The sequence below is a fragment of the Poecile atricapillus genome, chromosome 3 (assembly GCF_030490865.1).
Source record: "Poecile atricapillus isolate bPoeAtr1 chromosome 3, bPoeAtr1.hap1, whole genome shotgun sequence".
In the NCBI taxonomy this organism is placed as follows: domain Eukaryota; kingdom Metazoa; phylum Chordata; class Aves; order Passeriformes; family Paridae; genus Poecile; species Poecile atricapillus.
Window position 1 is genome coordinate 11,567,074 of NC_081251.1, and position 25,792 is coordinate 11,592,865.

Genomic DNA, 25,792 nt, shown 5'->3' on the forward strand with positions numbered 1-25,792 from the left:
CACCTTCCCTTGGACCTGACTGATAGCAAGAGCACCTACAAATCCCACACATCTCATGTTAAATAATAAACACAGAGAACACAAATCACTACCTGAAACCATGCTGTGAAAGCTTGTATTTTTCAGGTTAAAAGGTAGTAGAAAAGCAGGAGTAGATGTTGGGCTGTGAGTGCCTCAGTAAAAATTGTAGGAGCCATACACAGGGAGGACAACAGTTTGGCTGGGTTTGTACAAAGGCAGAGCTGCTGATTTGCATGCCTTGGGCTTTCCCAGGAGGTTATACCCAATCTGGCAACACAAGTGCTTGGGAATTCAGGATTCATATATGCCCTGTGCCACCCCACTGGACTATTTCCTGCTTCTGTTGTATTTCCTAAACTTCTCTGTAATATTGTCATCACCTTTCTCAATTTTTGATAACTCCTCAAGGCAGAGCCTTTACGTCCTCATGTACCCCTCCTGTACCCTCTGTATTCTTTGATGTGACTGACAGCCAAAGACAGCCCAAATCACAGCTTAGGGCAGCACGTGGGAGCTGGCTGCCCAGCAGACTGCCAGCAGAGCCACTGCTGATTTCTTTCCATCAGGAAGGCATGGCACACTTAGCAGAAATCAGACTATTCCACATTTCTAACTGGCAGGTCTGATTTGGTAAAGAAGCCATTCAATGATTAGAAAAGCTAGCAACATATTTGTCTGGAGATAAAGTCCTATGAAGCCTCTTACATTAGGTATGCATGCAGCTGTCACTCTTGAAGCCCTTTGTTCCATTAAACTCCAGGTTTTGGGTATTCTGAGACTGAGTTCAGGGCTCTTTCCCACCCAGTTGTAGATCAAGCAGCGAATTTAAGTCTCCAGTGCAAAAGGTTCCAAGAAAATGTTTACAACACACTGCAGTGGGCTGAGGGACAGAGAGGCCTAAAGGCTAAATCTGCTCTGGGATGTGGCATTGATGTTTGACTGAGACAGTCTGAATTCAGCCTCAAAGGGGGGCACAGATTTCATGGTTTTGAGGCAGATAAAACTTGGACCTTTTCTAGGGCTGAGCCTATCTTGTCTGTCCATTGTTATGTGGTGTCACTGCCAGAGCAACACTGGGACCCTGGGATGGAGGACTAGGACTGCATGTAAGGGTTCATCTAGTTTGCCCATGAAATTACCCAAAACAGACCACACTCACAGTTCTTTTTACCATGTGCCAAAGATCACCCAAAACTTACCACAGATCCAACCTTTGTGAAAACTATTTGGTGAGACAACTACTTGGGCTTCAAGCTTAGCTGCAGAGGTGCTCTACCAGAGCAAATTGCATTTTCAAGTAAGATATTACAATAACAAATACTAACATAGAGCTACTTCTGCACTATGTTGGCATTTAAAATATTCCTGATTAACTTCTTTTCCTTAATTGATTTTTATTCAGGCGGCTAATGGAAATTAAATAACCATCAGGAATTTTAGTAGGGCTGTTTTTAATGAACAAAATTTTCAAAGGTATGTCCCTTTCTCACATTGTGCTGTTTCTGAAGTAGCAAAACCTCTACAACTTGGTCAAAGGAAATTGGGGCAGGGGTGGAGACAAGGCTCGGGCTTAAAGAACTTTTAAAGTTTCTTATGTGAGTAATCTTAAATTAAATTAAATTCAGTACTGATGACCTAAATATATGAATATATAATATCCATTATATCCATTACAGATATATAATGGATATAAAACCAGCATAGTACTGATGGTAGCTATAACACAGGATACATGAGCAGGAGAACTGTGCAAGAGTGGTTCTGTCACCCATGGTAATTTTGTTTTCTTGAAACAGTTAAAGTGTTTTGTTTCCTGAAGGAAAAAGCGCTAAATCTTGCACCGAGTTTACGGTTTTGTCAGTAGCACTTGGGTTTACAACAACTCCCAGTAATATTCCAACTGCGCTTTCCTTTTATCTGCTGTTGTGATATGGCAGGGCCTGACACCTTTTTAGACATGAAAAGACTATCTTGTCTCAAGTAACAGCTGCCATTAGTCTCTTTTGCCACTCCATTTCCAAGCATCTCCCTTGACACAAGAGCACAAAGCCAAGGCTGTGCAGATCCTCAAAGTTAAATAAATCCTTTCTCAAATTAGGAAATTTCTTGGTTAACTAGCAAAGGATTTATTGTGTTCATCAAATTTTTGTGTTTGTTAGGCAGGTTCACATGTGGATAAGTATTTCAACACCTACGGAAAAATAACAGTGGGATACAGAGACACTGAGAGGTGATATTTTAAATGATATATTTTTTATAGCTCTCTATGTATATATTCCATGTAAACAGCATATATTTTCCTTTCTTGTTGATTGTGGACCTGAAATAGTGAGCTACAAGCCTAAGGAACGCCAAGTAAATATTTCCCTTTGTCCAGCCATGCTGAACAAATGAGCTGCATTTAATGTTTAATATTCTTTACAAGTGGAAATAATATTTACACTACTAAGACAGAACCTATGGCTCTGCTCTGTATCTCTGTGAGCACCAGTCGAGCTAGAAGGATGCTAGCAAGAGTGACAGATCATATAAAGTATTTGGCCTGGGACAGCAGTCATGTGGAAAACCTTTCAGAAAAAAACTTTAAGAACAATGAGCCCCTTACCTGCCCCACCTCCACAGTAGGTAAATTTTTAATTTTTTAAATTTATATTATTTTTATATTTTATTTATTAATTTTATTATTTTTTATTATTTTTAAATTTTTTTTATTATTATTTTGAAGCACCCTGGTAGAGCCTATTCAGACAGACATGATAAATGAAAATCTATTCAGGCTCATGAGGTTGATGCATCAACTGATTTATTCTTACAGGCAGTTTAACATAATCCTGGAGAAACATTCCCTGCAGAAGAAAGTTACATTACACCCCCTCAATTTACTTAAAGATCATTCTCACAAGTGTGAGAAGTTGCAAAGCAGCCAGCACAGTAAAAAGCTCCAAAGAAAAATCATCCCTAATCTTTAGATTGAGTAAATTACATAAAGATGAGAAACCAAAACAATTAAAAAACTGTAATTATCCTTCTGTAGTGAATCACAAGCAACAGTCATCCCCAATGATAAATGTTTTTATTTACTGCAATGAGCAGCTACAGCCTAAATAGAGGGAGCATTCTACACAGTTTTGGGGTTTTTTTTCACATCTATTGTTGCTTCTAAAGTAGTGGCAGAAAATTGGCACAAAATTTGGATGCATTACATATGAAAAAACTGAAAATTTTCAGTTTTTCACGCTTGAACTGTACTTGTAAAACCTGATTAATTAGCAGGAAAAATCAGCAACGTAATATTTTTTCCTCTACAGTTCTTAGTGTCTTATATCTCATTTCCAATTTTCATCATTCACCAAATTCTGACAGTATTTTCACCTCCTTATCCATTAAAGCAGACATCTCCAGCAGATTTGGAAAACAAAGAAAATTTCCTCCAAAATCCACTCAGGCCCTCTGATGATAAAGAATGCTCTAAATCAGAAATGCACATTGTGGGTGAAACTGAGCTATCCCCCCAACAAAAGAGCACATTCCCATACCCTGGGGGGGAACAAAAGTGAGCTTGTTCACACTATGTTGGCATTTTTATTAATGAAAATTTAACCACTAGATTTCAACTTTCAGTATTGAAAATCATCAGCAAGGGAAAAAAAAATCATACGTAACCAAGAACAATGTTTTTCCACAAAAATAACCAGCAAAACCTCAGATCTCTCCATGACTGACCACTGCATAAGAAATGGTTCCCTGCCTGCAGTACGGGGCTTGGAACTACTTCACAATTCTATTCTTCCAGCTTCCTTCTCAGATCAGCTGGGTGCGTGAGTCTCCAGAAGACAAAGACCATCTTCAAAACTAAGACTTTAATATTTTTGATTTTTTTTTCTCATTCCCAGAATACATTTGTCATTTGGAAAATCAATTATAAATAAAATTTTTCCATCTTCTGACAGGATAAACTAAGAAACTACTGTTTTGGCTAATTACAGAGTATATTAGCTATAGGCTACCTATGTCTTCTTTAAACATATCTGGGATTCAGCTTCCAAACTTGGTCCTTGACCATTATAAAGAACTGACATTTTCACTAAGGCACAGATATTCTAAATTTCTCTTGTTAACAATATATCTTGGCAAGAGTTGTCTTCTTTCTGGTTGGTATACAGAAAAAGTTTCAAACATATAAATACAGACAAGGAGGCACTCCTTCAACAGGCATCTGTTGAAGACAGCTTTTTTTGGTGTATGAGCAGAGATTGCTTCCATAATAAAGACGTAGGAAGAGCACCTTCAAAACTATAATTGTATTTAAGTTTCCCCTTTAAAAATAAAACCCAAACATGATATTATTCAAAGAACCTGTAATATGATAATTGGATTTTCTGTAACTTAATTTTCACACTATTATGAATTGAAGTGATTGTTAGATGGGATTTCAGCCTTCTTTAAGAAAAAATACACTAAATTTAAACTTAATTGAAACAGCCATCAAATTTCCTTAAATATCAGATATGACAGCCACAACACCAGAGTATCTCACATGGCTTATTCCACTCTTTGGAAGAGGCACACCCCCAAAGAATGGCTTATTATGGGGCATGGCAGAGATAAATTTAGCTATCCTGGGAGGTACATCCTGCTGTGTGTCTCTGCCTGGTCCTTCAGAGATGGTCCACACAACCACAAACACAGGATTTCAAAACCCATTTCAAAACTTGCAAAATTAAGTTAGTGGAGCCAAATGGAGAACTTCAGTTTAAAAATGCTACATCACTTTGTCTTATTAAGAGTATCCAACAGCACTGCAGGCACTATTCTACTAAGTATTTTTATAAGAAAGACTAATAAAAATAGTAATAAAATCCGCACAATTGGTCAGGAAAAAAACACTTTTTCTTAAATGAATCTCCCTCACCCTTGCATGCTGTATCCTGATGCTTATGTATCAAGTTCAGAATGTAAACACACCCAGAATGACTGGTACTTGCCTACAATGAACTGTTTGGTACTTTTGTTAAAGTTTTCGTTTCAAACTTCAGCTCCAGTGACAACAATTCCTATTCATCAAAACTGTGTCCACATAAGATTGATAGAGAATACTGCAGAAACTTTGAGAAAGAACTCTCCAATAACTGTCTTAATTGTCATTATAATCTATGGAGAACCTAATTGATTTTGATTCTTCCTTTCAGTCTTTCAGACAGGGGAAGGGGACTGTCTGCCCACGCATAAGTCAGAACAGCACTTTTGTCTTGCTGTGTGGGATCAGAACCCAATCTTTCAATTGGCTCTGGACTTTGGGAACAATTAACTTCCTCTACAGAGGATGGTTTCAGAGATACTGGCACTGAGAAACTATTAACAGCTTTCTTTAAATTAGTGGCTTTCCTGTTCCCTTTAATTGTAAGGGCTGAGTCACTGTTTGTCCTTTTGCTAGTAACAACACTACTACTTTTCTTTGTAAAACATTTTTTAAACTGGCCAGGGTTCAGTTGCCTTTTCTGCTGCTCATAAACCTGGATTTTATCCATGTGCCCATCATCACTGTCTTCACTAGAAGAGCATCTGTTCTGACAGACACTCTTTTTAAAAGAAGCTTTCCAAGTAGTTTCAGTACAAGCTTCTTTAATGCGACAGCCAGTTGCACCTGCTGGCTTTTGAGATGCTGGAAGCATTTCACACCCAGGATGAAGTGTCTCTGTTGTTTGCCCACTGAAGGCTAGTGATGCTGAACCACTTATATAAGGGTTTTTTTGCACCATTTCAGCCAGGATGTTGGTTTTTTTGTGCGCATCTTGATAGATACGTATGCTGGATTCACTTGCACAGTTTTCTGACAGAACATTTTTACTTTCCTGCACTAGGTTATTTAACTGAAGTGAGGAAGAAACATGATTTCTATCAGGATTCAATGTTTCTTTTGTTTGTTTAAAACAATTCAAAGATTCCAGTTGCACTACATCTTCAGACAAAGGCTGTGATGAAATGGGAGCCTTCTTAAGTATTCGCTCACTTAAAGACCACTCCTGAAGCTGTTGCATAGCATCATTATAGAACAAGTCATCTTCACTATCAGAATGCAGATCAGACTGTGTAACGTCAGAACATTCTGAGCTACTTCTTACTGTTCCATGACTTAGGTGATGTGAGTGTTTTATGCATGTGTTTAAGTGAGCTCCTGGGTCACCATCATCACCTCCATGGGTTGGTGAAGTGCTGAAGGAGGTTCCTTTCCCATCAGTAGTGCTCAGTTGCAGACCTGCTGGTACAGAGGAAGAGGATGATATCCCTGAATACTTAGTGCATTGTGAAGGCACGGATGAGTCAGCAAGAGCAGCTGCTGATGCTGACATGTGACCTGTTGCTATGCAGGAAGCTGAAGGTAATACTACATCTTTTGATCCAACACTTCTCTGCTGTGTTTGATCTTCTAGGGGAGCTTTTATATCTGACATGGAGTGTTGCACAGGAAGAATTCTGGATTTAGGCTTTAAATTAATTTGAGACAGAAGATTGGTAACTTCATCATAAGCATTTGGTAATTCCTTTTCTTCTGGTTTGTCTTTCTTTTCTGAAAAGAGAAATAAAAAGTGCACTTTGAATAGCATATAAATCACAGTTCATACTTCTTAGTGCAAAAGTACAGAATAGTAAGTTTAAAGCACAGTCCCTGCGAGGCATCATGACCTCATCTTGTTTTGGCATGATATTGCTCAAGATCGGAGAAATGTTTTTTTGCATTCTGGCAAGACACATAAATTCATAAGAAATAAGCTTCTGTACTTACTTTTCTGTTTCTTCTGAAGAAATTCTGACTTTTCCACTTGATAGAGGGAAACAACATCAGGATAAGCAGCCTGAAACAAAGACTCTTCTTCTACTGTGACTACAAACAACTCCACAGGCTCATCTTCTGGATCAACATAATGTTCTGAAACAGTAATGAATGTACGTTAGATACAAATATACAGATGTCAAAGTAGGGAATGAAAAACCAAACAGCAAAGATTTGAGTACAAAGAAGGTACATAAAAAGTCAATAGCATAATATTTGAGATTTATCTGTAAGTCCTTTTCTTCCTGCCAGTCTCCTGGCACAGAGAGACCACAGGGAGGAGTTTGGCAGGACAGAAAATTTTCTAGCTAGTAAACAGTGATAGCTTCAGGTACATAGTGAAATAAGGTATGAAATACACAGTTCAGGTCTTATTTACATGTACCGGAAAAAGTAGCTGAAGATGGAGTCCCTTGCTTTCTAGGTAATTTTTTTTTCTTTAAAGCACTGTTTTTTCTTTCAGGGTGAGTGAAACTTGATACACTGTTTCCAATCTCACCCACATTCCATTGCCTCAGAGTGTTGCCAAACTCTTGTCCCCTTTAAAGCTTGATTTTATCTTTTTCTATGAACTGTTTTGTTCCATAACGTACATAGAAACCAGACCCACCTGGTTTTTGCCATTCAATTTCAAAACAAGGAATTCCATTTTTAACACGTGCCTTAACAATCCTGTAAGAAGAGAAAGGCCATTAAATGACTTAAATCTAGACTTAAAATCTAAAAATATTTCAATAGTCTAATTTGGAATGATTCAGAGAAAAAAAATCTTCTTGTTAAATTGAAATTACTACATCTTTTAAAAAAATACACTACTGTGTATACAGTAAAATTTGGAGTACAGATTTGAGCACTGAAAAATTTTATTTGACACTCAGAAGAGCATTTACACAAAACAAAAAAGCTCTTCCGTAAGAGACAGAATGCAGTCTCCTACAAACATCAGTTTGGTATCTTCAGCTGACCTTCCTGAAAGGCAGGTCCTGCTTGGCCAACCTCATCTCCTTCTTCAACAGGGTAAGGGAAAGGCTGTGGATATTGTCTGCCCAGACTAGTAAAACCTTTGATGTCATTTCCCACAACTTCCTCCTGGGGAAACTGGCTGGGATAGGTGCACTGGGTTAAAAATGGTTTGGATGGTCAAGAGAGGAGTGATAAGTGGAGTTACATCCAGCACGAGGCCAGTCACTGATGGGGCTCCCCAGGGCTCACTACTGGGGCCAGTCCTGTTTAATGTCTTTATCAATGATCTCGATGAGGGGACCAGGAGCACTCTCACTCAGTTCACAGATGACACCAAGTTGGGCAGGAGTGCTGACCTGCTGGAGGGCAGGAAGGCTCTGCAGAGGGATCTGGACAGGCTGATGCTGAGGCCAGTTGTGCGAGGGTCAACAAGGCCAAGTGCTGGGTCCTGCCCTTGGGTCACAACAACCCCTGCAGTGCTACAGGCTGGGCAAGAGTGGCTGGAAGGTGGCCAAGAGCAAAAGGAGCTGGGGGTGCTGATCAACTGCAGCTGAACATGAGCCACAGTGTGGCCAGGTGGCCAAGAGGAACAGTGGCATCCTGGCCTGTATCAGCAATGGAGCGGCCAGCAGGACCAGGGCAGTGATCATCCACCTGCACTCAGCACTGGTGAGGCCACACCTCAAATGCTGTGTCTGTTTCTAGGCCCCTCGCCACAAGGGGTGGGACTGGATGTGCTGCAGCATGTCCAGAGAAGGGCAGTGGAGCTGATGAAGGATCTGGAGCACAAGTGTGAAAGGAGCAGCTGAGGAAGCCGAGGGTGTTTAGTCCAGGGAGGACCTCATGGCTCTCTGCAACTGCCTGAAAGGAGGTTGCAGCTAGGTGGGGGTCAGTCTTCTCCCACGTAACAAGTGATAAGAAAGGAAAGGAAATGGCCTTAAGCTGTACCAGGGGAGGACTATATTGGATATTAGAAAAAATTTCTTCATGGAAAGGGTTGTCAAGCATTGGAACAAACTGCCCAGGGAAGTGGTTGAACCACCATCCCTGAAGATATTTAATTTAAAAGATGTGGAGATGTGGAACTCAGAAACATGGTTTAGTGGTGGACTTGTGTGTCAGGTTAACAGCTGGATTCCTCCAAACTAAATGATTCTAGGATTTTAAGATACTAATGCCAGAAAAGGCTTTTGCCTTGGACAGTAATTTTCTAAATGACCAGACAGGGTCATTTGAATATTCTGTGTGAGAGTATGAAGAGAGATAGAACTTTAACTGAGCAGGGACAGTCAATCACTATGAGATTTTTCTAAAAAGACCATTTACATCCCAGTTTAGTAGTTTCCTATGCCTGAAGAGTAGGATCATGCTGATCCTGCTGAATCATTACTGCATTTTTAAACACTTGTTAACAAAAGAAATCTTCAACAGCACACACCATCTGTCTTTTAAACTCTTGAAATGCTAAGAAGTGTTATAAACAGAGAATGTCAATGAATTCATTCAAGGTAAATGCTGGTAATTTATCTTGCCAATCTGTTTAAAAAGCATTCTCCAACCAGTCTCCCCAATATTTTGAAAGATAATACTGAATAGATCAGTATCTCTGGAAGTACTAATTCAAGATTATGACACACCAACCCAGAAGTGATACTATCACACTGCTATTGACTGTCTTCCTCTGCCCCAAAATTAATGTCTAAAAACTTTGACTAGCATGGGAAAAGTACTAACATTCTTCCAATAAAAGAATTAAGGAGGCAGGGAGAATTTGGGTTTCATTTGGGAAATGAAACCATCAGATAAAGTTAAAATAAGTCACAATTCCCTTCACAAAGTGAAGTTCAGGTTTGCCAACAGACACTGTAGATTCTAGAAGTTGACTTAAGTTTAAGAAAAGATTAGATCATTTAAAAAAATAAATTATATTGAGAGCTAATAGAATAAGAAAATACTAATTCTGGTTCAGTCAATTCTTAAGTAACAGAAATCTGGATGGTGAGAAATTATTCTGGGAGAAAGTAATTACAGGCTTATCTTACTGTTTCTTTCCCTGCATGTCCATTTTTAGTAACAATATACTTGGCCATTTTTACATTCCTAAATGTAGCAGTCCTGAATGAAAAGCAGTGTTGACACATAATACAATGACAGCTGGTAGGTCTGATAAGCAATCAGAGACTATGACTGAATTTGCAGATGCTCATTTCTAAGCCTGAACTCTTATTTTGAGACACAGAATTCAATTAAATGTCTGCTAAGAACCTGAGCAGAGGACCTAAGGCAGATCCAAGGAAAAGGAACAAAAAGCAAGCATAGAACACAAGCACTGCCAGTTAGAATGAACCTGCTCAATGTATTACTTTGTGCAGCAGTAGTAGAAATGGTGCACTGATCTGAATTTTTACCTCTATTCAAAACAAGCACAAAGCTTGAAACAAAGATGGAAGAAAAACATATTTCCTTTTTTTTCAGAAAAAACTTGTGTTTTTTTTATCTGCCAGCAGAAGTAAACATATTAAGTTTAAAAAAGTCAAGCTACATTACCGAATTGCCTGCAGCTGTTTTGAGTCAATGTATCCAGATTTTCTCTGGATCATATCATAACGCGTCAAAAGTGCTAAAAGCTTCTTACAAGCGTAATGTTTGGTCCAGTCCATCTTCTCTGAAGCAAATAGCTGTTTGTATAAAAAATATCCCAGACTTTAAAACTTTATCCTGTTAGATATCATGCTTAGATAGTTATGTAGTTGGGACACTAAATACTTAAAATATTTAGAGTGCTTTTATACATCAGTGTAACGCCCAGCAACACCTCACTGCCAAGGGAGGGAACAGCCATCCCTACCAGGACACATTCATCAGCTGTCAGTGCCAAGCCAAGGGAACAGCTGTGTGGTGGTACCAGCAGGGATAAAACAGTTGTTAAACACCTTGTCAGATTCACATCAGCTCTACCAGGAGCTGTGAAAGTTACAGATTTCACATGTGAGACAATGAACATGGATTTTCATTAAAGCCACATTGTTTAACTGTGGTCTGCTCTAATATCCATAATTCTTACAGTGTCATCAAACCCAAAAAATGAAACATTGTAAGAGATTTGATTTTGCCAATAAAAACAAGTAAAAAGCCTTCCTAGAAAACAATGCTAATGTGTCTATATTAACACCCTCAACCCCACCTAGCAATACCAGACAATGAAAAACAAAACAATGACAAATGAGCTTTCTTTTTCTTCTATTTTCTATCTGCCTACTTAGAGCAACTGATTTTTTCCAAAGTCTTCAATTTTAGGCTTTCAAAACAGTGATGTATACTAAGATGTAGTAACAAGATTCTTTAATTCTTATTTCAAGTAAAATTATCAATGAAGATCACAACTATCACAGATGCCTTCCTTAGTAATAAATAAAAGATTACTAAGCTGAATATTCAATATCTTGCTATATACCTGAAAGGACAATAAATTTGGCCTTTGGCATTCCTTTATGTTGATCAATTTATTCTTGTTTACAAGAAACTCTTGGATAACCTTGAGATAAAACATAAAAGAGACAGTTTAAGAGTGGGCAAAAAGCTGAAATATAAACTAATTGATTAAAACAACTGATATTAAGTAGGTTTGTTTGTTACCTCAGAGAATGGAAAGCCCTCACAACTCTTGGCTTTTCTGCAGGTAAAAACAAATGTGTTAGGAACTTAGGACAAATGGGGAAAAATGGAGAATCTAAATGCTTACCCTGCATACAAATGCAGGAAAAAGCAGTTAAATTTTCAGGCCATTCCTACTTTCTGATACTGTCCTCCACTGCATTTTCTTGTTTCGCTTGCTCCCACTGATGCCATGCACAAGGGCAGCAGTGTTTGGAGTCATTGGGTTTGCAGCATCTGACTGTTTCACAGAATTTACATCCACTGTGCTCATGTTCCCTGTAAGATCCTATAGCAACAGACACACAAAGTGAGAAGGAGTTCCCAAAATCTCCAAACCTATAAAGGCAATATTACAAATACAAAGCTCAGAACACACATGAATGTGATGTGAATAGCAGCTGTAAGCAGATCTGTGTACATTAGCATTAATGGATCTGTAGTAAAAATTGAAAAAGACATGCAGGCTTCCATTTTTCTGAAGACTCTTTCCCTCAACAGTTTCAGTTCTTAAGCTGGAAACTTATTATCTAAAAACTATAGAAGTAATGTGTGATAATCTGGAAAACACATATAAATTATATATTTGAATCGGCTTTTCCTTCACCAAACGATGGATTGGATTTGAATGAGTTCACTGACCAAAGAGGATACCAAAATCAGGGTCCTTGGGATTAATATCTTTTTGAGAAAACACTCCTGAAAACCTCATCAGTGATGAGGTTCAGTTCTCTTGATGCAGGACCAATTCATGCAACTAAAGAAGCAGTTGCTGGGCAGTACTACTCTAGTGGAACATGCTGTCTTTACTGATCATGTTAAAAAGGCAAATATCTGAGATCCCACAACAGCACTGTGATAACATCCCATCAGCTGTCAGCTTAGTTTCACATCTGAAGAAAATTAGTCCCAAGCTTTAAAAGTCTTTTATATAAGGGTACATATACACAATATTGAAAATGTGAAGATGGAAGCTGAAAAGTGTTTCTAATGCTAGTAGAAAAAAAAAACCTATAACCCAATAAAAATACAGTTCAGCTGTTCAGTTACAGTTCTCACTAACCTGGATGATGGCACTCTGAACAGTGAGTTACCCTTTTAACAACCAAAGGTGGATTATCATCATACTGAAATGGTTCCTTCCACTGCTCAAACCTAAAGGATAATGTTAAAATGATCAAGAAATATTTTTAGCTTTCACACTTAAACCACTGAAAAATAATCTCTTTATATTTCTCAAGCATTTATCCAAGAAACAGTTTTCAACTTATGAAACAGGGTTCTTTAACAGTACATCACGTTGGATTTCTAGCATTGACACACACATTATAATAACAAACATAGAAAGCACTTGGTATCTCATATCCTAATCCACAACCCAATTAAAAATTAGCAAGTCTCATCAGTCCCTACAACTTTCACTCCAATGTATCAGCTTATACCTGCTAGGTGAAGAGCTAGGAACAAGCTAAATGTTTAAAACAAGTAAGAGACTTGCCTAGCAAAATACCCAATTCCTTTAGCAAACACAAGGTAAGGAATGTGCTAATATCCTCCCTAAATTAAAGTATTAAAAATATCTTGGAGCTGAAGTACATACTATTAAGTCTTTGAATAAAAAAAGCACTTAAGTAAATTTCCATTTTACCTTTGCAATAAGTTTTGACCTCGCAGAGTCTCAATTAACTTTAAAGCTTGTTCCTTCCCAACTCCTGGAACCCCCTATAGAGTAACATGATATATTAGTTAATTACAAACAAAATACTCATATTCTCACAAAAAAACATCTTTATTACATAGTGTAGAAAATTACAAAAAGTGATTCCAGATGTTGAGAATAAATAAAAATATTTTTGACCAAGTTTAAGGGCAGAGAAGGTGACAGATTACAGCTGTAATGCCAGCGTAACACACAAGCTGTTCTTATGCTCAACAGCACCTCTGCTACAACAAGGCAAAGAAAGAAGCAGAAAGCAATACTAAACTAGAAGAAGTTCAGAATAGAGAAGTTACAATGAAGTAGTGAAACACTGGCACAGGTTGTCCAGAGGGATGGTAGGTGCCCCATTCTAGAAATATTCAAGGTCAGGTTGGAATGGGGCTTTGAGTGACCTGGTTTAATTGAAGATATCCCTCACTGCAGGGGGGCTGGACTAAGTGAACTTCAGAGGTCCCTTCTGACCCAAACTATTCTATCAGTCTATGACTTAAAACACACATATTACTTTCCAGTTCTTTTCATCTTCACCCTATTTTGCCAAGATTCAATTTACCTAATTATAAAGATTGTACTGAACGTACTTTCTACAGCATCATTACAAATAAATCTATATTCATTCAGCTGTAATGGCACAACTGAATACATACAACCATCTCAAATAAATTTACACTTCAAACCAAGTCCTCATTGGACTATAGTCAGACATTCAAGTAAAGTCAGATACTCAGCTTCTGAAAGGAAAGCATTATTTTGATGTATTTCAACAATTCAAGTGCAATTATAGCATGGTATTCTCATTTACCTGTTCTGCCAATCTCCATTCCCAATGCACTCCTGTAATTCAGCTTTCTTTACAAGTTTCTGTCCTCATCTACTTTGCTGAGCTGCAAGAACTCAAAGGACCTATCTGACATCACGTAATTGTGAACCTGGCATTCCACGATGGTACAATAACCACTGATTATCCACTGGTTTTTTTTACTCCCTCTCTTTACACAATAGTAACAAACTATTTAAAGATTCCTATAGCAGAAGCAAAATTTAAAAAAAAAACAACAAAAAACAACCCAAACCAAAAATAATTAAAGGTTTGTTTTTTCCAGCAGTATCAGTTGTTTAAAGGACAGTTTTATCAAATTGGGACACAATTGTTTAAGAAAAACTAGATATCGACTTCAAGCCTGGATGGGAGCAATCACTGCCTGAAGTCACTACATCATGAACAGTATGGAAATCAAGTTTCATCCCACTTCTTTTCCCTCTCAAATAGCCATTACAGCAGCTTCTGTTCAAAGTCTCAAAAAAAGAATTCAAGAGTTATAGTAAAGAAAAAAAGAAAAAAGTGAAGTAGTAATGAGTGAGATTCCTCTCAATAATTAGGTGATCACTTCTAATTCTTCATAAATTATATATTTATAAACAATGGAACAGGAATACATCCAGAACTGCCTTTACTAATAACTACAGCTCAAAAACATCACTACTAAGTCTTCCAAAGAGCACAGACAAAGCCATTTTTTCTTATTTTCCACAGATCCTCTGCCAGGGATGCACTTGTACATGACTTGTTACAAAGCATCCTCATAAACAATGGAGTTCTCACACCTTGGCTCAATGTAAACAGCATCTAAACTTGTGCCTTCACCTCCATTATAGAGAAGGTTTGGAACAACACAAAACAGTCTTAGAAAGACTGATGATCATGAACCATTTTGAATGTAAAATAATTATATTGCTTACCTTTGGAAGATAATCACAGCCCAGAAGAACTGCTAGCCCAATCAAAGACTCTCTGTCACAACCAAGTTTCTCTTTAATAGAGGACATTGTGTAACTGTCAAGATGTGGGTCCTGTAAGAGAAATTTATTTCATATTATTTCTGTTACATCTGTTACAGGGAAGGAACTGCCCTGAGTCACTTGAGTTGGGATTGCTTACTCACCCCTATTCACCCACACCTGCAGGAAAGGCGTCTACCCCATAAGATGGAGTCTAATGGAAAAAAAATAAACTTCAATTTAACAAGGGGAAGTGCTGAATTCTGCACCTGGCATGGGATAACCCTGGCTGTGTGCACAGACTGGGGAATGAGAGGCTGGAGAGCAGCCCCACAGAAAAGGGACCTGGGGGTCCCTGGGGCTGATGGCAAGTTGAACAGGAGCCAGCAGTGCCCTGGCAACCAGGAGGATCAACCCTGTCCTGGGGGCATCAGCCCCAGCATCACCAGCCAGGCCAGGGAGGGGATTGTCCTGCTCTGCTCTGAGCTGGGGCAGCCTCACCTTGTGGCAGTTTTGGGTGCCACAATATTAAAAATACATTAAGCCATTAGAGAGCATCCAAAGGAGGCAAAAAATGGGCCTTGAGGGGAAGCCATATGAGGAGTGGATGAAGTCACTTGCTCTGTTCAGCCCAGAGGAGACTGGAGACCAGTGACAGGACTCAAAGAAGCAGCATGAAGCTGTGCCAGGAGAGGTTTGGGTTGACTATCAGGAAAAAAAATTTCACCCAAAAGATGGTTGGGCACTGGAACAGGCTCCCCAGGGAAGTGGTCACAGCACCAAGATACACCTGACAGAGCTCAAAAAGTGTTTGGACAAGGCTCTCAGGCACATGAGGTATACCTCAAAGGTACAACCCTTGAGGTATCCTATGCAGGGCCAAGAGTCGGACTCAATGATCCTGATGCGTCCCTTCCAACTCAGTATATTCTAAGATTCTAGGTGGTTTTATTGTTTACTACCTGTAGAAAAAAGTGTGGCAAAACTAACATTATCAAATCTTAGTGGCTGTGCAAGTCATTTCAGGAAGTGAAGTTTTTAAAATGCATGTAAACATTTTAAGGTACTACTTAAGTAAAATAACAGAAAAAGAATTAAAATGTTACCTAACATATTAGTCACAAGCTAAAGGAATATTTGAAAGGTAAAGCAACTCAAATACAAAATGGAATCAAGATTAACATGAATCAAAACATAGGCTACTGTCTTCTTCCTCAATCACAACAAAAAAATCTCACAAGCCAACAAACCAAAGTGATCCATTTCGCCAGAACAAATACCCCTGACAGACACACACTCACAAATGATTTTTTTATGCTGACCTATATAATACCAACGAAACTGGTGACCAACTAAATACACCTGAAAGATTGAGCTTGCCTTCATTGTTGGTGATAAATGATAAGGAAGCTGAATGAAAGAACGAGGTCAAGGAAGACCTCAAACATGGTGTCATCAAAGCAAATAACCTTCCATCAACCCTAAATATTTTTTTAAAGAGTTAATTATTTGTAGTGCACTTCTTTTGTTCTACTGATTTTCTCATATCTCTGAAGTATTTTCTCAAAAAGTCTTTCAGATGAACATTATAAATTACAGAAATTTGGGGTAGCCTTTTACCAGTTCTGGAATATTGTATTCTTAACAAATGAACACTTCAGCTTACGGCCATAAATTATTTGGTTTTTTGAATGATCACAAAAATTGATTATGATAAAAATGTACAAACTACTGTATTTATATTCAATTGGGCCAAACAGCATTACTTGCAAGTATATTCATAATAAAATGAACCTGTAAGATGCAAGTATGTGGACACTTATTAGACCCAGGAGGCTGATCATTCTCATATGACCTAAGGGTAAAACTTACAGGAAGCAATTACTTCACTCAGCTCCTCCACTATAAAGGAGGAAACAGGGAAAAAAATTTGCTATTTAGCTTTATATGAGACACCACAGGGTGCCACAAACACAGGCAATACTACCCTGTTCTCAGTAGTTTTCCTCTCACAGCTAATGTAAGAATTACCAGTGAATCAAATAAAATGTTCCTGTCCTAAACATACTATTTTTAACAAACCCAACTACTACAAGTTAAGTTTAATAACATGTAAGTATTTTCTCAAGTCCCTTCCTTCTATTCACATTTCTGCAAAGAGTCCATAGAAAGGGTGGGAACACGGTGAGGTACATCACCTTAGCGTTCATAGCAAAGTTCCTATAAACTGTTTGAGCTCCATACAAGAAAACATCTCCATCATTGGTAATGCAGCCATCAACAAGTCCTTTTGCATTTAGGTAGGCACACATTGCCTCTGCTTCTCCAGCTGCTTGAACCCAAGGGACACCTAAACACTCCAGCAGTTCAAGACACTAAAAGAACAACACAAAAGGAAAGAGGTTGAATGCAGAGCTATTAAATTCACTATCAGCATGCATTTTCTCAGACACAAATGCATATAAAAACCGCTACTGCCTATATAACACTACATCAATGAAAGCACTATGTTAGCAAAAAATAATTTCCTCTAAGTAAATATCCACAAAGAGCTAAGTATTAATTACAGGTGAACACAGCATGATTAATGGCCACTCCTTCCCAAAAATCTTTACACTTTAAATAGATATTTAGGATGTTTTCAGAAGAGCACTATCAAAGGAGTATTTATCTTTGTGAAGCAATGCTGTTTACTCAAGCAGTAAGGCTGAGCCAGAACAGACATCTTACTAACAGACAGGCACTAAATTCCCCAAGAATATCAAGCAGGAAAATACAATGCTGTCATCCTAGTAAGGCTGGACCACTGTATATATATACACACCAATATATATATACATACAAATTTCAGAGAAAATATTTTGGAATTTAAAAATAATACATGAATTGGTATGTACAGGCTGGTGAAGCCCTAAGTGTCCATAAATTCTACTTCATAAAATTTTGAATAGACAAAAGTGGTTAATAGTGGAGAAAGGATACAAAGAAGTATGGATACTAACGCTATAAAAGTCCAGCAAAGTTAAATTTTGCAATAAACACACAATTACAGTTGTAACAGCACAACATGCCCAGGAACATATCAATGAGAGAATTATTCTGACACTGTTTCTCTTCTGTAACAGATGCTGTAAGGCCTGACCTCAAAAGTGCACATTCCTTCAAACTTCAAAACTACTTACATTTGTTGCGTATAAAGCCGAGAGAGACTGAAATGTTAGGGGTTAATGACTGAAACAATTGGCCATTTGAAAAAGCAGCAGGTGCTTTGCTGAGGCCAGCTTTGCGCCCCCAGCCAAAGAGGAGGAGAATTTTTGGGTGTGTGTTGGTGAAACCTCTGATCCGGTATGACACGGGGTGCACACCCACCATGGATGACCACAACCAACCAGCCTTTGTTTAGCAGCAAGCTAGTTTTTGAGCGAGGTGAAGCTGACAATAAATAGATCCTGTGAGGTGAAATAATGTTTTTTATCTTGCCAATTTCCTCCTTTACACAACTGGCTCGGGTGTAAAAGATGTATACACCAGTCATTCAGTGTCATTCCACCCCAAATCCACCTAGGGTGGAATTATTAACAAGGAATCTATTAACAAGAACCTTAGTTACCTGGCCTTCAGGGGTGGCTTGTAGCAAAAGCTAGCAATTATTTCAAGTTCCTGTATTTAATTTGGTTAAGATTTCTTTCTATCACATTAAAAATACTTTAACACTCAGTAACTCACCTCTTTTAACATGGCTTTAAATAAAGATCTCCCTGTTCTCACAGCTCCAGATTTCTTCGAAGGCCCATAGCGCATCTCATTCCTCTTGCTCATGGTGTCTGCTTTCAACCTGGGGGCCTCTCCTTCCATGACAAACACTAGCTTAATTCCCATTGATGTAAAGAAAGAGAACCGAAAAAATAGGTTTCTGCAATAAAGCAAAGTGTTCTATAAGCTGAAGTATTTGTGAAGACTGATTTCTTCAGACATTTTCCTTTTTCCCCTCATATTTTCCTGACCTTACCACTGGAAAAATCCTAGCATTGTCTTTACCTCTAATGATTCTCTTGCCCCCAAGCTAAACAAACCTCTGATCTATATTCCTGTCTTTGGCTGAAATTGTCATACTATGAAATTTTATCAGCTTTACAAAATTCCCAAGAAAATACCATATAAGGACAGGAAAGATCTTTTTTGGTTGTAAAGATGTAAACAAAGGCCTCAATATAAATACATTCAAGATCCAAAATCAGCCTCCAAACACAAATTTACATTGATTCATTTATATCAAATATTAACCCCAAATCTATCAATACAGGTACACCCAAAGTAACTGAATGCTGTGGTATTGGACAGACTTACAGATACCATTACCATGCCAATTCATTTCTTATGCAAACCAACACCACTGAGGGGTGGAATTTTACAAGGCTGTAGTAATAAATACTTGGACTACAACAGTAAAATTAACAGCAGTCATATCAAACAGCATATGCTTTTACCAGTAGTTCCAATATGAATCTTTCAAAAGGAGTAGATAAAACATTTATATCTCTTTGACTGACATGGAGAGACCATTACACTAGATTTAATTTTGTACAGTTACTACTGGCAAAAAAACAGTAAGATGGTCTTTCGAGGTTAGTTCTATTTTCACAAATGATGCAAAAATTCAATCCATACAATAAGTTACTCAAAAATACAAATTAAAAAAAAAAATTAATTTTCAGCTGTCTGAAAACATTTTTTTTGGTAGAAATCTGTTCAACCCTTTGTCTTGCTTTGGAGCTCTGGACTGATGCTTCTATTCCACTGCACACAGGACATCCTACCAGACTGATGTAATGACTTTGGTCATGCTGCCATATTTTATAGTTAATTATCCATTTGGGTTTATAAGTATAAAACATTTTAAGACATTATTCTCAGGAAATGCTGAGATTTTGTAGTATGCTAGTATTTCATATAATGCTGAATTTAACAGAAGTCACAGGAGTGTATAATGCCATTGAGTAACTCAGTATTCTGTACTGATAACCAATAAGAAGCATTGATGAAAATTTGTGTATATTTTCATTTTTGTCAGCACTGTTTGCAGAAAACAGTGCTTTGAAATTATAGATGCTTAGACATGCTCATTCCTTAGGTAAGTCATTTAAATAAAAAAATATATACATATTCTTCAAGTTTGTTCAAATGCCTGAAGAATGATTTAAACATAATTCAACTTGGGGGTCTACTTAGAATTAACCTCAAACCCTTTACATATGTAGCATAAGTAATAATTGTATCAAAACACCTGTCTTATGAATTTCAGAGCTACTCTTAGAGGTCTATTGAATAAGTAACATATTTAAATTATACAGCTCCAAGACTTTCAGCTCGAATAATTGATATGGATACCATACCTGAGATGTGGTTTGGTAACTACTCCAACCATTTTTTTAACGGTCTGTGCTTCACAAACCCACAAACTTAAATCAACAGCAAGTGTTTTCCCTCTGAGACTACTGAGGTTGACAGGTTGTCTCACAGGCTCAAGAATTTGCCATAGATGAGTCACTCCCATTGTTTTAGCTTCCCTGTTGTCAGAAGGTAGATTTTAACTGTGAAGACTAAACAAAATAAAACAGTTTAAGAATATGACATGAAGTATTATGACTGAGAGGTTCAGAAGATAAATATATTTGCCATTATCAGTTCTACTTTTAAGAGCTAAGAGTATTTGCAACCAAGTCTTTTAAGTGTAGTGATTTCAGTTCACTCTGGCTTATTACCAAATACTTTCTTTGGACTGAACAGTTGCATTACTAATAAACCGATCACAAACAAAAACAAATGCAGTCGAGGAAAAAAAAAACACAGTGAAAAAATACTCATTTCCAAGTCTAACATAAGTCATACATAAACACAATCCAAGTTTTATTCAAAAAAACCCCACAGGATTCTTAAGGCAATTACTTCCTGATTTGAGGTAGGATTCACATTAAAATTTTCTGTTCAAATAGAAGTAGCTTAAAGCTATTTGAGGAATATTTACAATGACAACAGAATTTAAACTTTCCTTGCATTCCAAGGTGATACAAGAAGGGTCAAGCACAGAAATTCTGGCTTGGGAAATTCAAGTTGGAGTTCAGGAAAAAAAATGATGGTATTGCTCCAGTGGTTGCTCACAGGTTGCAGACATTCTTAACATCCAGCTGGCATACTCTCCTACTGCTTTAATCCAGTGCTGGTGGGAATCACTCTGAGCAGGGAATCAGCAGTGATTGACACTGAAATTTGGGAAGGGAACTCCACTGTACCACCAAGACGAAGGCATTACTTTATTCTGGCCCTGGATGCCTGGGGAGTAGCTCTGCCCGATGTACACACACTGCTCAAGATAGGGCACCTCCTTCTGGGCCAGGGATAGTCACATTCATCCAAACATTGTTACCTTTCTGAACAACTTGTTACTTATGGCAGGCACAAAATTTAGGCCTCTATTCCATTTCTTTAACTACTACAATCACTCAACCTCATTTTAGTTGTATGCATACAGAGTATTGCTTTTGTTGTTCTATGTCAAGCACATAAATTTAGTTAAAAATACAAATTAAGCATAGAACTACACAGTACAATTTCTTGAAGTCCAGGATGATCAGTTTCTCTAATGCACAGGGGTAGTATCCAAACCTTCCCAAAAGACAAGCACAATAATTCAGCTTCAGTGGGAGATGTCCTTTTGGTGTTACCATTTGGTTTCTGCTAGTCTGCATCAACAAAATTTCTTAAAAAAAAACTGTGTCAAGTCAGTTTCTAAATATTGTTATGGAGTGTCACATGGCTCTTAACTAATGGGAAAGACAAATACACTACAAACACCCTACATTTGGTTAGATTACAAATAATAAAAAAGTATGAAAATTGAAAACTAAAATAAAGAAGGCCAACTTTTTCATTGTGATAAAATACAGCTATTTGAGGATGTAAGTTTTTCATGTTCCATTGAATATATATCTAAGAGCGAGTTATGAAAGCCTGCAAGGCCTACCAGTCTTTGCTTTTTTTTTGAGTGTACTTCATAAAACATTTAAATTTGAATTCAGTGTACAAATAGCTCAACTACTCTTATGACAAATGACCTGTCTACTAGGATTAAAGAGCTTCGTTTATCACAAGCCTCCAGCCCTAGAGAGATGGCAACTTCCAAAGAACCAAGACTGAACTTGATTTCTTTTCATATTCTTAGAAATCACTGAAGAAAATCAACAGTAAACATAAACACCCCCCTACAAAACCTTCTCAATGTCTTTTTAGGCCGGAATATGCTAAACCTATAAAGCTTTTATGTCTTATATAGTGCTTTAAGAGTACATTCTGCTCTACTAAGTTTTTTACACTGCCAGAAACACCAGTTACTTAAAAGTAACTACGGAAAACATTTAACGCAGAAATTCAATTTATACAGAGATACGTTCACACATTACCAAGGTAACTTGCAAAGAGGCTAAGCGTATATTTTATGTCTCACCCAGAGGACTTTAAAAAGGAGGAAAAACACGGTGGAGGAAACACGAAGGCCCGGATGTTTTTAACAACTCTCCCCCTCTCTGCGTAACCCCAGCACAGCTTTGCCAATAAACCTGCGCACCGGGAGGACAGCAGCGGCACGCTCCAGCATTTGCAGATTGCTCCTCATGTGCTAAGGATTTTTCCTGCATGAACACACTCCCGAGCCGGTGCCGGCGAGCGAAGCGCCCGGACGCGCGGGCTCCCCTCACGCAGCGTTTGAAACTCCCGCCCCGCTGCGCCCGCGCTCCCCGCGCCCACAGGAACAGGCGTGCCCGAGCTCCCCTGGCTGCTCAGCCTCGGCGCGGCAGCGGGTCCGCCTCGGCTCGGGAGCAGGTCCGCCTCGGCGGGGACCAAGGGGAACGCACAGCCCCGTGAGAGCCCCGCCGGGCCCGGTCTGACCGGCTCCAGCACGGCGAGCGCTCCTCCCCGCCCCCCCCACCCGAAAATGGCGCGCGCACGGAAACGGGCCCCGCGGGACGCGGAGAGCGCAGGCGCCGCACTCGCGGCCGCGGCTCTTCCGCCCGTTCCGGCCCGTCCCGCCCCGTCCGCCCCGCCGAGTGGGGATCGGGAGCTGTCCCAGGTAACGGGGCGCGGAGCAGCGAGGGGCGAAGGGAGGGCAGAGGAGGGACGGGTGACCCGTGCCGGGCGAAAATCCTGGCGGGCCTTGTCCGGGCGCGCCCCGCTCTCTGGACGGCTGGGAGGAGGGAGGGGAGGGCGGCCTGGCGGCCGCAAGGCGGGGCAACGGCTGCCGCCCGCTCCTCCCGCTGCTCCCGCTGCCCCCGGCGCCGCGGTTGCTGTCGCAGGTGGCTCTGCGGGGCCAGTTAGCGGTCGGAGCTGGCGTTTGTCACCCGCTGGCCAGCGTGGGTGCCCCGCCGGGTGGGAGCGCTTCCTCCGGTGCCCACCTCTGCCGGCGGAGAGCAGGAGCGGCGGCCGCCCGGGCGTTCCAGCCGCCAAGGGACCCGTGTCTCTTTACAGGGGGTGGGGGATCCTTCCAGGTCGTGCGGTGTTGGGGAAAGTAACAGGTAATCGTGGACTTGAGGGGATTTCTGCCCCTCTTTCGTTTTCGCTGTCCATAGAGGGGGCAGAGCTGCCCTCTGTGCCGCAGTGCAGTTCTGGGCTCCTCAGTACAAGAGAGAGAGATGGATGTCCAGTGGAGGGCTGTGAAAGATGATTAAGGGACTGAAACATCTCTTTTATGAAGAGAAGGCTGGGGGAGTTGGGCCTGTTCAACTTCGAGAAAAGACTGCTGAGAGGGGACCTCAATCTCTATAAGTGTCTAAATGGAGGGTGTCAAGAGGATGGACCAGGCTCTCCTTGGTGGTGCCCGAGCAATAAGACTAGAGGGAACGGGCAGAAACTGATGTACAGGAAGCTCCATCCGAACATGAGGAGGACTATCTCTACTGTGCAGGTGAACGAACTGGAACTGATTGACCAGAGAGGCTGTGGAGTCTCCCTAACTGGAGATACTCAAAAACTGCCTGGACACAATCCTGTGTTGTGTGCTCTGGGATGACCCAGCTTGAGCAGGGAGGTTGGACCAGATGACCCACTATGTTCCCTTCCAGCCTTACCCATTCTGTGATTCTGTGGGTCAGGCAGTGCTTCTCCAGTGTTTAGATGGGATGGTGGAGGCTTCTTATGCATTGGCTGCAAATATATTAGGAAAGAAGTCGTGAATGTTGGACATGTAGTCTAACATGGAATGTCTGTCTTGGTACCAAAAATGTAGAGCACCCCCCTGCTGTGTCTGAGGCTGGGCTTCTGACTTCAGCCCTCTGAAATACCTCCCTTTATGTACAACAGATAGTGTTGTACTTCCTTCATAGTTATTAACTGCCAGTGCTAATTTGTAATTGTACTGCTATTTTTGTGACTGTTAAATGTAGTGTGCTATACATCAGCTAAAGACTTCAGGTATTCTCTTCTTCCCTTTGCTTCTTCCTGTATCTTGTGTTCATCCTGCCACAGGTCTGCTCTGATGTCTTTGCTTTATCTCTGTTTTGCCAGCTGGGTGAAAGGCAGGGTTATAGCTGGGCTAGGTCCAAAGTTTTTGAAGTGGATGTCCCACAAGACAGATGGGACACCTTCCTACCTTATGTGGATACCAGGCCAGCAAGGGCTCCTAGGAAGCCAGTGATGTGGGTTTGGTGACAGCAGGTTGCCTGTGTCAGCTCTGGATGAACCAAGCTGTGACCAGCCAGGTAGGGAAAAGGAAACAGTTGTGGAGCTCCACTATGGTGAATGCTGTGGAAAGATAGGCCACTGATTAAGTTGGACATGGGTGAACATCAGTGAATGCAGCCTCTGCCTTCCTATCCTTTGATGTGTACAGGGTAAGTACTTTTCTACTATAACATGTAGCAGTCCTTATCATTTTATGCAGGACATTTGGGGCTTGCATTCTTCTTTTGTGCTCTCATTATATGCATAACAACTGCTTGTTGTAATTTGTAGTGCTCTTTGGTTGTTTTTATAATTGAATCTGTCTTGCCTTGTTTTGCTCCCAATTTTAAGTCCAGTTGTTAATTTCTAATTGTATGCTTTTAAGTTCCATGATAGTGAAGTTTATTTTATTTATTAAATCAGTACTCGTGACTTCTGAATGACTGTTGGATTCTTGTTTGAATTATTAACTTGACTTTGTCATCACATGTTTCTATTAACACAGTCTGACTTTATCTCACAATATACAAAAGTATATTTTATAATTTAGTGTTGCCGCTGAAGATGAATAGATCACACGGACACAGGTCGAGGTGTGGTGAAGAGAAGAGAGAGGTTTATTTTTCCCTCCAGGATTTATAGGCTCCTGACCACAGCCAGGGATTGGGTGGTCAGGATAACACTTTCTCACTGCACTGGTCATGAGAGATGCCCATCACAAGACGTGTAACAGAAAGAATGTACACATATCTATGTTTACAGTTACTGTCTTGGGAAAGTCTTTAGAAAACTGTTAGCAAGCTCAGAAGCTGAGTTTTCAGGGCGACACTTTAGTTTTTAAATATGATGCCTGATCCATTAAAAAAATCCTTCTGTTAACATTTGTCAGTAATGTCCATTGTTGCCTTAGTAGTCTGTTACATATATTAAAATGTTAAAATGTATTGATGTATGTTTTTGCCAGTTCGTTTGCAGTATAGTATTGCATACTTTAGTAACATTCAGATAGGTTGGATCAGCTGCTTTGCTTTTGCCTTTATAGTTATTCCTGAACTGTTGTTAAAGTTAGTGCTGAGACTGAAAACAATGATTTTTTTCAATTAAAAACTTAAGGT

At 39.6% G+C, this 25,792-nt stretch overlaps 2 protein-coding genes across 5 annotated transcripts in view; one reads left to right on the forward strand and one right to left on the reverse strand.

Moving 5' to 3' along the window:
• Window positions 1-2,822: 2,822 nt before the first annotated feature.
• On the reverse strand, window positions 2,823-23,018 carry GEN1 (GEN1 Holliday junction 5' flap endonuclease). 2 transcript variants are annotated; one of them, XM_058835901.1, is made up of 14 exons: window positions 22,591-23,018; window positions 20,363-20,569; window positions 18,696-18,882; window positions 17,168-17,344; window positions 14,931-15,041; window positions 13,119-13,192; window positions 12,534-12,625; window positions 11,609-11,759; window positions 11,453-11,489; window positions 11,271-11,351; window positions 10,364-10,494; window positions 7,464-7,525; window positions 6,806-6,949; window positions 2,823-6,589 (listed from the first exon to the last, which is right to left on the reverse strand). In XM_058835901.1, exons 2-14 carry the CDS (start codon window positions 20,521-20,523, stop codon window positions 5,184-5,186), a joined length of 2,814 nt encoding a protein of 937 aa, XP_058691884.1. In that variant the 5' UTR covers window positions 20,524-20,569; window positions 22,591-23,018; the 3' UTR covers window positions 2,823-5,183. The 2 variants fall into 2 exon arrangements, with proteins under 2 accessions (XP_058691884.1, XP_058691883.1); XM_058835900.1 differs by having other exon boundaries at window positions 22,471-23,018.
• Window position 23,019: 1 nt separating this feature from the next.
• The window catches only part of SMC6 (structural maintenance of chromosomes 6), a 39,455-nt gene continuing 36,682 nt past the window's right edge, over window positions 23,020-25,792 (forward strand). The window contains exon 1 of one of the 3 annotated variants that reach the window (XM_058835898.1): window positions 23,020-23,091. The gene's annotated coding sequence lies outside the window, so the exon portion shown is untranslated. The other 2 variants (XM_058835899.1, XM_058835897.1) reach the window with 2 other exon arrangements.

What these genes read in the sequence shown, in the direction of transcription:
- GEN1 (XM_058835901.1), bottom strand. Translation starts at nt 20,523, where the DNA reads ATGGGAGTGACTCATCTATGGCAAATTCTTGAGCCTGTGAGACAACCT. An exon ending in AGGGCTTTCCATTCTCTGAG is followed by an intron (nt 11,352 to 11,452) that starts GTAACAAACAAA and finishes TTTTATCTCAAG; the next exon opens with GTTATCCAAGAGTTTCTTGT. An exon ending in AATTGAATGGCAAAAACCAG is followed by an intron (nt 6,950 to 7,463) that starts GTGGGTCTGGTT and finishes TTACTGTTTCAG; the next exon opens with AACATTATGTTGATCCAGAA.